The sequence below is a fragment of the Balaenoptera musculus genome, chromosome 2 (assembly GCF_009873245.2).
Source record: "Balaenoptera musculus isolate JJ_BM4_2016_0621 chromosome 2, mBalMus1.pri.v3, whole genome shotgun sequence".
Lineage (NCBI taxonomy): Eukaryota > Metazoa > Chordata > Mammalia > Artiodactyla > Balaenopteridae > Balaenoptera > Balaenoptera musculus.
In genome coordinates, this window is record NC_045786.1 from 148,208,444 (window position 1) to 148,220,778 (window position 12,335).

General features: G+C 40.4%; 1 protein-coding gene across 3 annotated transcripts in view; it reads left to right on the plus strand.

Annotated features, from left to right (window-relative positions):
* Window positions 1-1,778: 1,778 nt before the first annotated feature.
* The window catches only part of YLPM1 (YLP motif containing 1), a 68,405-nt gene continuing 57,848 nt past the window's right edge, over window positions 1,779-12,335 (plus strand). For all 3 annotated transcript variants that reach the window (XR_005018678.1, XM_036842445.1, XM_036842446.1), the window contains exon 1: window positions 1,779-2,804. Coding sequence is in view for 2 of the 3 variants with exons in the window: in XM_036842445.1 (XP_036698340.1) it covers window positions 1,932-2,804 (873 nt within the window). In the remaining variant the exon portion in view is untranslated. The remainder of the gene's footprint in view (window positions 2,805-12,335) is intronic.

The window sequence follows — 12,335 nt, forward strand, 5'->3', positions numbered from 1 at the left end:
GTCACCCCAATTTACACTCCCACCAGCAGCATATGAGAATTCCATTTATTCCATACTTTGGCTTGCAGCTGCATAACTCCATTTCTGCCTTCACCATCACATGGCATTCTCTCTGTGTGCTGTCTTCAAATGGCCATCTTATAAGGAGACTACTTGGGCCCATCCTACTCCAGTATGACTTCATCGTAATTAATTACACCTGGGACAACCCTATTTCCAAATAAGGTCACATTCTGAGGTGCTGGGGGTTAGGATTTAAACATCTTTTTTTGGGGGGTGGGGGGGGACACAGTTCAACCCGTAACAGACATGATAGCAGTGGACATCTGTTCTTGATCTCAGTGGGAAAACTTACAACTTTTTAGCATTAACTGTGATGTTTGTTGTAGTTTTCTTAGTAAATACTCTGTATAAGATTAAGGAAGTTTCCTTTTATTTCTGGCTTGCAAATCTTTTTAAAAATCATAAATGGATATTGAAATTTATGAAATGAAAGAAAACATTTTTTTTCTGCATCTAATGAGATGATCATCTGATTTTCTCCTTGTCTGTTCTATAGTAAATTACATTTATTTTTATAGTTTTCAAACAGAATTTCAATTGAAAATATTAAAATTACAAGTGGGATTTCTGAGTTGGGTAATGTTCTGTTTCTTGATCTGTACACAAGTGTGATTGGTTTGTGAAAATTCACTAAGCTGTACACTATGATTTGTAATTTTATGTATATACTTTATATTTCAATAAAAGCTAAAAGAAACACAGCTAAATTCCTATTTGAGAATGAAAAGCTCTTTCTTCCAAAGGAAACTTAGCTGCCCCACTTTTCAGCTCACATCCACCTCCTATGAGAGGTGAAGATCTGGGTTATTAAGATGGAAGCAAGGTCAAACCTTTAAGTGGTGCACAACTGACACATTGACACACTTAAAAGTCTCAGAGTTAGGTAGATTTTTGTTTTGTTTTGTTTTCAGAATTCAGTGTGTATCAGCTTTGTTTTTCAGTGATTCTCTCAAGCCACATGGGTTCATATTTCGTATTGCATGAGATTGGATTATTTTCTAAATCCAATCTGGTCCTCTCTAGACAATCTTGTTATCTGGCTTTTGCTATCTTTCCTTTGACTGATATTCTCCAACATAAATTCTTCTGCGTTGAATTATTCTAAAGAATTCCCTTTCTTCCCTTTTACAATACCTGCAGGAATTGATGTACTCTTACATTCTGTCTTCAGAATACATCTTCACAGATTTGTTCCTAATTGGATTTTTTGTTAGAATTGAATTAAGTCTATTCACTTAATTTGAGAAGAACTGACATCTTTATAATTTTTCCTCTTTTCATTCAGAACCATGGTAAACCTCTCCATTATTTCAAGTCTAATTTTATTCCACTCGGATATGAGTCTGTATAGTTCTGTAGTTTCCTTTATATAGATTCTGCATATTTCTTATTAGTGTTATTCCTACCTGCTTCATGGTTTTTTGTTATTGTTGCTATTGTGAATGGAACCTTTTTTTTTTTTTTTTTTCCATTCAAAAACGAACCCGTAGAGCGACACGATCTCTACCACCGCTCTCAGCTGTGAGACTCTATGGTTCCTTGGCTATATAGGAACATTCTACTCGCCCCTACATTATCCGAACCGGAAGGAAGATGGCAACCGAGAGTCGCCAAGCAAAGGGCCGCTCTATCTTGCCTTTGTTCTCCTCTCGGTGGCTACTGCGCAGGCGTAATCGCCCCGGTACCGTCCCCGCCTTCCCGGTCTCGGGCGCAGCTCGGTAGCGCCGGCGCACTGGCGCGCTCCGTTTACACGCTCCGGGGCCTGTAGGCGCCGCGAGTTCCGGCTGTCGCCGTCGCCGCTGTAGCTCCTGGAGGTCGGTTGCGACGCGTAACGACGCCGGGACGAGCGCTGCGCCTTCTTCTCCGATATGTACCCGAATTGGGGCCGGTATGGCGGGAGCAGCCACTATCCGCCGCCGCCGGTCCCGCCGCCACCGCCGGTGGCGCTTCCTGAGGCCTCGCCGGGGCCCGGGTACTCGAGCTCGACGACTCCCGCGGCCCCCTCCTCTTCTGGCTTCATGAGCTTCCGCGAGCAGCACCTGGCGCAGCTCCAGCAGCTGCAGCAGATGCACCAGAAGCAAATGCAGTGCGTGCTCCAGCCCCATCACCTTCCTCCGCCCCCCCTGCCGCCCCCGCCGGTGATGCCGGGGGCCGGCTACGGGGACTGGCAGCCACCGCCGCCACCGATGCCCCCTCCACCTGGGCCGGCTCTCAGCTATCAGAAGCAGCAGCAGTACAAACACCAGATGCTCCACCACCAACGAGACGGGCCTCCTGGTTTGGTTCCCATGGAGCTGGATTCTCCCCCTGAATCTCCCCCAGTACCGCCGGGGTCTTACATGCCCCCGTCTCAATCTTACATGCCTCCACCTCAGCCACCACCCTCGTACTACCCCCCGGCCTCGTCTCAGCCCTACCTGCCTCCCGCTCAGCCGTCCCCTTCTCAGTCCCCACCTTCCCAGTCCTACCTGGCGCCCACCCCATCTTATTCTTCCTCTTCCTCCTCCTCGCAGTCCTATTTGAGCCATTCCCAGTCCTACTTGCCCTCTTCTCAGGCATCTCCTTCCCGCCCCTCCCAAGGCCATTCTAAATCCCAGCTGCTAGCTCCGCCACCGTCGTCCGCCCCTTCTGGGAATAAGACAACTGTCCAGCAAGAGCCTTTGGAGAGCGGGGCCAAGAACAAGAGTGCTGAACAGCAGCAAGCTGCCCCTGAGCCAGATCCCTCTACGATGACTCCACAGGTAAGAAAACATCTGCCCAAGCTGCGTCTCTCACCTAGAGGGCCCTAAGTGAGCAGGCCTGGGGGCTGTACCCAGCGCTTAGCCTAATTCCGACACACAATAACTAGCTAATTTACACTCCAGAGGATTCCATAAAAGTCAAAGGTCTGACATCCCAGCTTTTTAATTAGCTAAATGTGGATTATTAAAAGAACAGTGTTTGAAGATATTTCTAGACACCAGAGTGATGGGGTGGCTCAAGAGTTACTTCTCAGATATATTCCTTGGTTTCCTTTGACCATGCTTCTAGGTTTTGTTGCTGTTGCAAAGGGCTTTTTTGTTGTTGTTGTTTAATTGTAACTTAAACTAAAATTCTATTTGAGAGGCAGCATAAAAAAGAAGCTTCTCAAAGGGCTGACACCTGAAATGCATATGAATCTTGTGACCAGTTAGTTTCTTTAAAAGAAAATTAAGGGCCACTGATAGCTGTCAGCTTCCTGAATTAAGAAGTCTCAGCAAATGAAGGATGGAAATCTTGTTCTAATCAGGAACATCCTAATTATGTTTATAGATACATATGCAATACCTAGGGAAGTCTACATATTTGACCTTTTTGGGAATCTGTTGGTCATTTAAGGAACTGACCCATACATCCTTTTCTCACATCACTGAAAGATAGTTTTAAGACATGACCAATTTGCTGCATTGCATTGTTGTTACCATTTACTCCACAGTAACAGCCTTGGAATTCAGCCAAGTTTTAAAAAAATGGTCGTGACATCTCTTCATTCATGAGAGAGCCATTCCTCTAAACTTCTCTTTCAAGTGATGCTTCCCTGTCAAAGATTGATAGGGTAGCAGTAATAAATGAATTCCTTTCTTAAGAAAGAAGATAAAATTAAAGTGGAAGAAATAATTTGTTTTGGTTTCTTAAAATAGACACTTTTAGCAATTACTAATCTACCTAGATTCCCTCATGAAAAAAGAGAATCTTTTAATCTACAAGCTCAGATTTACATATAAAGATTTCCAAAAGATATTATTCTAATTTTACAGTGGTTTGGCATTAGAAATTAAGAAGAGAAACAGGTTGTTTTAAGTAAGCAAGACGTGGTGCTTGGCACATCATCAGGAGAAAACACTTGAGATGCTGGGGTAAAACAGTAGAATGAGAGATTCTGTTAGCTTACACCAAATTAGTACTATCCATTAGGTTATTTCTCCAGATTCCTCCATTATAATAGAGATGGAATTTCTGCCCCCTTTACCACCCCACTCTGAAATTTCCAGTGCTTTTTATTGTCCAGCACTCTCAGAGTTAGTCCAAGCCAAAATATGACATTTATATCCTCATCTCTCCTGGACTTTTTCTGGCCTCTTAGACAAATGAATTGTTTTTTGGTAGTGGGGGATGGGGGCGGGAATCAGACTGGTCCTTAATATGAATGTTTAGCACGAACACTGTTTTTGTTTTTCTGTCTTTGTACCCTTATCTATAGTGAACTTCTTTTAGTGCTTTGACTATTCAGTGCCTCAAATTCTTTGATGATAGCCGTAAAGAAAGTGGTGGAAGATGAGATTTGAGAGGTGTGAATGGGCCAGATCAAGAAGGCCCTTGCTAAGCCTCTTTAGGTTTTTTTTACCTCTCTCTAGAATTCATCCCAACTTCCTCAACCCTCTCTCCCCCCTTGCAGTTGTATTGCTTTCGAGGCACATCTCAAATATCAGGGTCTCTATGAAGCCGTGCTTCAGCTTACCCATGTGGTTTGGTTCTGTTCTTCAGATTGTAAGTCCCTTGCAGACAGAGACTGCCTCACTTACCTTTTTATCCCCTGTAGCACCTAGGACAGTGTCTTGCCGATTGTCGGCTCTCCACAAAGTTTTGTTGAATAAGATACAAAAGTTGTCGTGTTCTAGACTTAGGATACTTTGGTTTATTAGGTGGTAAACATTTTCTTCATGCCAGTGCCAATCTCTGACAATTAACCCTTCTTTGTTGATTCATATTTTATTTTTGGAATATTTCATTAAAAATTTTTTTATAGTGAAAGATTTTAAACATGCACAAAAGTAGAGAAAATGGTATGATTCTCCCCATATACCCATCACTCAGATTCAACAGCTATCAAGATTTTGCCATGTATGCTTCACCTAGGCCTTTACTGTTGTCCTTGCTGAAATATTTTTAAATGAATCTTAGATCTCACATCATTTCATTCCTACATTCTTAGACATTTTTTTTAAAGGACTTTTTCTAAGGTAAACACGTTATAACACCTAACAAAATTAACAAGTTTCTATCATCTAATACCAGATCTGTTCAGATTTCCCCTATTGTCTCATCATACTAATAAAAATAATTCCTTGATATTATCCATGTTAAAATTCCCCCATGGACTTAATAAAGTTTTGATGGTTTGTTCAAATTGGGATTCAATATAGACATTTTGGGGCAGAATAATTCTGTTGTGGGGCTGTCTTGTGCATTGTAGGATGTTCAGCAGCATCTCTGGCCTCGACCTGCTAGATGCCAGTAGCAGCCCCCAGTTGTGACTAACAAAAATGTTTCCAGATATTGCCAAATATCCCCTGGGGGGCAAAATCACTCTCACTTGAGAATCCCTGATTTAGGTCAGTCTCTCCTATTCTGTTTCTCTACCCTTGCCATTGAGCTTGATGAAAAATCTGTGTTAGTTATCCTGTAGAATGTCCCACGTCCTGGATTTGTCTGCTGTCTCGTTGGTGTCATTTGACTTGTTCCTCTCTCTCCCATGTTTTTTGTAAACTAGGCATTAACTGTGCAGCCTTCTTAGATTTAAGTTCACCTTTCTTTTGTCAAGTGTACTTCGTAACCTAGGTAGTGCTGTGTACTTCATTTGCATCCCATCAGGAGTCACTCAGTGCCTGGTTGTCCCATAGTTAGTGGTGCGAAGATTGATCAAGGGGGGTGACTGGTTTCTCTGCTGTAAAGCTTCCCATCAGTCTTGCATCTCATATTTCATCTAGTGGTTCATCTTTTGATGGTCTTTGCTTGAGTAAATTATTTCTTTGTTAGAGGTTGCAATATGGTGATTTTTTTCCTGCTGTTTCTTCTGTATTTACCATAAGGAATTCTGTAAAGAAAAACTTTCACTCACGAACTAGGGCTGTTTGATTGGAAATACAGTTAGCATAGAAAAGACAAGATAAGTGCTTGATATTCTTCCATTTAATTTCTAGTTTTCAGAGTAAAGTGGTGATATAATGGAATGTGTCTTTTTTGAAGAATTAACTTTTCTGTGTGTTTCAAGGACTGGCTAGGTAAAATGCATACTGGTCTTTTTTTAATGAACTGTGATTTATTCTTTTATTCTTAAAACTTATTTAGGTAAAGCTGTTGGCTTTGATTAGAGTTTTTAGTCACTATTTAATACTCAAATATATATTGAGTAACAACTGTGTGCCAAGAACTGTGCTTAGTACTGGAGATGAAATGGTGAACAAAATAGACAAGGTACCTGCCCTCATTCACTTGTTCCAGTGCGGGGAAAAGACATTTAAAAAGTAATTGAAGACGTGTAAGGTGCTGTGGAATTATAAAATAGAAAATATCACTAGACCATTCCATAAGGATTAGGAAAAGGTGAGCTTTTTTAAGCTCACCGTTGTATTCACAAGGCCTTGCTCAGGGTCTAGCACATAGTAGGTGAAGAATATATATTTTTCAAATGATTGAATATAGCTGGGAGCTCTAACCTAATTGAAGAGACCTCCCTTTGCAAGTAATATTTAAATGAAACCTGAAGAATGGGTAGGAAATAACCAGATAAGAGTTCAAAGAATTAAGTTCAGTAGGGCTTACTGAAGGTACAAACCAGGCCAGGGAGGACCTATGAGGACTTTATCCTAAGGGGAGTAGGAAGCCACTGAAGGATTTTATATAGGCAAATGTGACAGATTGGCTTTTTTGAAAGTTCACACTGCTTTGGGGAGAGTGGAATCGAAAGGAGCAAGAGTGATGTAGAGAGCATAGTGAATAGAGTGATCCAGGCAAGAGTTAGTAGTGGCTTGGACTTGGATGGTGATGGAGGAGATGGAGAGAAGTGGAAAGACTGGAGAAATATTTTGGTGCTAGAATCCAATTGGAGATTGAGTAGTAGTGGAGAGGGAGGCATCAAGGACGATTCCTGGGTTTCTGGGATAGGAAACTGGGTGGATGGTGGTTCCATATACTAATAACCTACAGGAGGGGGAAGAACAGGTTTGGGGATGAAGGGAAAATGATGAGTTAAGTTTTAGACTTACTGAGTTAAGATCCTTGAGACATAAGATTCCAAATGGAGATGTCCAGTTAGAAGTTAGATATAGGTCTGGAGTCTAGAAGTGAGATCTGGGAGACATAGACTTGTGAGTCATCAGCATAAAAATGGTATTTGAAGGCACAGAAATAGATGAGGTCTCCTGAGGAGTGTGTGTAGAGTAAGAATAAAGTTTAAAGGACATTGAGCCAAGCCCTGCAGAACCACAGTACCTAAGGGAACCAATGGGAAGAAAGGCCAAATAGGTGGATGGAAAATCAGGACAGTGCAGTGCCACAGAAGTGAAGGGAAGACTGTTTCTAGGAGGAGGGAGTAGTCAGCTGTGTAACTGCTGAGAGGTCAAGCAAGATGAAGACTGTGAGTTATCTTTTGCATTTACTGACATGTAGATTATTGTTGACCTTGGCAGGAGCAGTTTCATAGTGACTGAAGCCATATTGCATTGATTTGAGGAGTGATGGAAGGTGATTGATTTGAGGAGTGATGGAAGGTGAGGAAATGGGGATGGTGAGTATAGACAACTCTTTCAAGAAGTTTGACTGAAGGAGAGAGAGAGAGAGAATGTGGGCAGGAGCTGGAGGAAGAGGCACAGTAAAGGAGGTTTTTTTTTGAGATGGGACCTTAATTCCTGGAATAGAGTGTGAACTTCAAAAATGTTGAAAATAAATATATTTTAAATAAATTTTAAAAATGGAAATCCACTTCATTATTTTACCAAGTCCCCCCTCCCCATCCCACTTGCTTTAGGATATGACATTGAACATTTAATGTTACAGGCATTTATCCTAATCAACCTGGACAGGAAAGGTAACCTTTCAAAATTAATCTTTAAAACATCACACACATAGACACATGTGTTCATTCATTCATTCATCCATTCATTCATTCATCCTCTCTCTCTCTCTCCCTGTCCTTCCTTCTTTATATTTCCCTACTTGGAGAATCATTTAGTACCTAGTTCCTTACTGTGCTGGTAGCAAGTGGTCAGTAAATACTTGCTGAATTAATTAGCACCTTTTTTGGTAATGGTATTTATGACAAATACATCCTTACTTTTTAACTCTATTCAATCTCTTTTTGAATGTGACATATACTGTGATTTTCCTCTACCTATGAACTAACATCCTATATGAGATGGAGTTGTCTGATATAATGGGACATTCAGAAGAACTGGCTACTATTTCAGCTTCATTAGCAAGTCCAGGCAGGTTTTATTCCTTTTTAAAATAGAGATAAAGCAACCTTTTCTGGGGTCACTGAGGACATTTCTGAATGATTTCATCATTATTCATTTGCAGAGCTTTAAAAATGTGCCAAAGCCTCGTCCTAGGATTGAATTAGATCTGGTTTCTGCTTATTGGGTTCATATTAAGTAGAAATTGATCTGTAGTGCATACTGTTAGTAAATCAACAAGTACTTGAGCTCCTAACAAGGTTTTAACCTTAGACTAGGTCTAAGACAAAGATAGAAAGCACGAGAATAAGGTGGGTATAAATTGATAAAGAATCTAGACCCGAATAATCTTCCTGTCTATAGCCACTGGCTTCTAGTTTATGAAAGATAGTTTGCATCTTTGTATCTTTTGGTGATGCTTTCAAAGTAACTTAAAAAAAAGGAAACTTTTAACTTCTACTTGAAAGAGTTTATTAATTTTTTAAAGCTAAAAAACAAGCCTGTTGCTGTTTTCAGTATTTTCATACAATAATGGAAGAATGTTGAAAATGTTTTTTGTTTTTGTTTTTTTTTTTTTTATGGCTGTGTTGGGTCTTCGTTTCTGTGCGAGGGCTTTCTCTAGTTGCGGCAAGCGGGGGCCACTCCTCATCGCGGTGCGCGGGCCTCTCATTATCGCGGCCTCTCCCGTTGCAGAGCACAGGCTCCAGACGCGCAGGCTCAGCAATTGTGGCTCACGGGCCCAGTTGCTCCGCGGCATGTGGGATCTTCCCAGACCAGGGCTCGAACCCGTGTCCCCTGCATTGGCAGGCAGATTCCCAACCACTGCGCCACCAGGGAAGCCCGAAAATGTTTTAATACCACATAATTGTTGACTATCATGAACAGTGTGTGGGGGTTTTTTTCTATTTTTTTCATGTTGAATAGTAAAAGTAATTATATTTCAGGAACTGATGGTTATGTGTATGATAATTAAAAAGAGAAAAACCCAGTCATGACCCAAACTTCAGGATGGAGTTAGTGAGATGGAATTTACTCTTCCAAAGGGATGTAGCAAGTTTCAGGTCATAGAAATTAGTAACCTAGAAGGGAAGTCTTTAGCTGATCAGCAACTATTTATTGACATTCTACTGTGTGTTCCAGCACTATGCTTAAGCACCAGACAGGATATGAGAAAAGCATGAAACACCTCTCTCCCAAGACAGTTACATTCTGCGAATGAAAAAACAGATAACAAGACAGTATGTTTCATGAGAAAAGAGTATCATGTATATTTGCATGTGGAAAATTGGAGAGGATATACAGTAAAATAGTAACAATATAGGAAATCCTGGTTATCCAGAGATAATGAATCTCAGTGAATGCAAGTAAAATGAATCCATTTAACACAAGGACCAAAAGTTTATTGTAAAAAGTAAAAAATTTAATTTGGGACACAATCTTGAAAAATAAAGCTCAAAGAACAGCTGAATCTTAGAGTTTATAAAGAATAAAGTGTAGATTAGGTTTCTGTACTATAATTTTTGTGACAAAATTGTGTGACAACATTATATTATCATCATTTATTTTGTTTTTGAATATGTTGAAAAAATATTTTAGGGACTTATACATTTTTCCAGGGGCTGTTTTTCAACATTTGATATTCATGTCATTCTCTTTTGCAGTTCCTATTATAAAAATTCTTTTTGGTTGTTAACTGGTAGTACTTCTGCTAGATCCTGCATTTTTATAATTGTAGTAGAAATGTATGCTTTTGTTTTTGTTTATATGCTGTTGTTAATTATAGAAGTATATAGGGCAGTTCATTAGTGAATATTTTAGTGTTATGACAACTTTTTTTTCCTTATGCCACCTTGTAACCATGGGGAATTATATAGTGAACACTGGGATAATGAAGATCCTGTAGTTATTTCTGAGCGGTGAGATTTTTTAAAATTGATTTTAATTATTGCTTATTTGTAGTTGAATCTCTTTATTTGAGGTATTTATATTTTATAAAGTTGTCAAGAACCCTGAATTAGTGAATACTGAACGATTGCTCCTAGGGGAAGTGCAGGGTTAGGTTCCTGTGGACCTTTGGTCACATTTTCTTCAACCAATCAATACATAACCTTGTTTTATATGTGTTTCTGTTTAAAAACAACTTATTTAATGTATATTGTTGATTCATTAACATTGAACTCACAGCCAGCAGCACCATAACACATGCCTGAAAGAAGCTTATCCAACACAAGTATTTTCTTCTTAAGGCACATCATAGCGCATAGCGTTCTCACACTTAGGAATACTAGACAGCACTTCAGCACAATGCTTGGGGGTCATTTTTTTTTTTTTTTTTAAGTTTTTTTCTTCCCCTCAGTTGCATTTTTAATTAATTTATTTATTTATTTTTGGCTGTGTTGGATCTTCGTTTCTGTGCGAGGGCTTTCTCTAGTTGCGGCGAGCGGGGGCCACTCTTCATCGTGGTGCGCGGGCCTCTCACTATCGCGGCCTCTCTTGTTGCGGAGCACAGGCTCCAGACGCGCAGGCTCAGTAATCGTGGCTCACGGGCCCAGTTGCTCCGCGGCATGTGGGATCTTCCCAGACCAGGGCTCGAACCCGTGTCCCCTGCATTGGCAGGCGGATTCTCAACCGCTGCGCCACCAGGGAAGCCCCGCTTGGGGGCCATTTTAAACAGCAAAATCTTCAACCAAAAAGTACAGAAATGTGAAAAATGTGGCCCTAAATAGACCTTGAAAAGAACACTTATTTACAATATAAGAGCTAAACGAAACGGCAGAGCATGGCCGTGTTCTGCCTCAGACAGGAACGTGCAAGTCAGATAACTAATTTTTTGCCCATCTACGCGTGTCCACAAATGACTGTGAAAGTTCCCTGAGTGTTGATTTTAGAGTTAGAAATAAATTTTAGCAAGTTGGCAAATTCACAAATACAGAATCCATGAATAATCAGGATAGGCTGTATCTTCTAATTTTTTTCCACATTAAACTTATTATTGTGGTAATTTTTAGAAAGTGGAAGCACAAAATAAGCTTCCAGAAAATCAAATTACAGTATAACTCGGAAGACAAAGTGAAACTTTTAAAATAAATAGCATTCTAAAACACAATATATTTTCATTTATGCATATATACCTGGGTATGGCAAGATTAATGATACAGCAGGTGTTTAAAAGAGGGAAGGACACTGCAGAAGAGAAGACAGAGAGAAGAGGTAGGGCTATTTATTATATTCATTAATCATGAGACCCCCGTGGATAAAACTGAACCAACTAAAGGCAAGTTAAAAACAATAGCCATGAATACTGAAAAGATTTACTCTGATCTTTTATCAGAAAGACTACTCTCACCTCCAAAAGCATGTTTTTGTTTTTTTTTTTAGATTAATTAATTTATTTATTTTATTTATTTTTGGCTGTGTTGGGTCTTCATTTCTGTGCGAGGGCTTTCTCCAGTTGCGGCAAGTGGGGGCCACTCTTCATCGCGGTGCGCGGGCCTCTCACTATCGCGGCCTCTCTTGTTGCGGAGCACAGGCTCCAGACGCGCAGGCTCAGTAGTTGTGGCTCACGGGCCTAGTAGCTCCGCGGCATGTGGGATCTTCCCAGACCAGGGCTCGAACCCGTGTCCCCTGCATTGGCAGGCAGACTCTCAACCACTGCGCCACCAGGGAAGCCCCAAAAGCATGTTTTTTTAATGAGAATAGAGAAGTATGTTGAATTAACATGTATGGTTTAACTTAAATATATAAATTTGGGGGAGGAATTGAAAGATTATGTTTATTTATTTGCCTTTCTCAGTTCAGGTTTGCCTTTTCTTATGTATAAATACATGAACACAGACACAAATGTAGCTCCCTGTCAAAACCAAGTTGCAGATATACAGGATTGTCAATTAAAATTTTTTTTTTTAATTTTTAAATTTAATTTATTTTTTTATACAGCAGGTTCTTATTAGTCATCCATTTTATACACATCAGTGTATACATGTCAATCCCAATCTCCCAATTCATCACACTACCCCCCCCACCCCCTGCTGCTTTCCCCCCTTGGTGTCCATACGTTTGTTCTCTACATCTGTGTCTCTG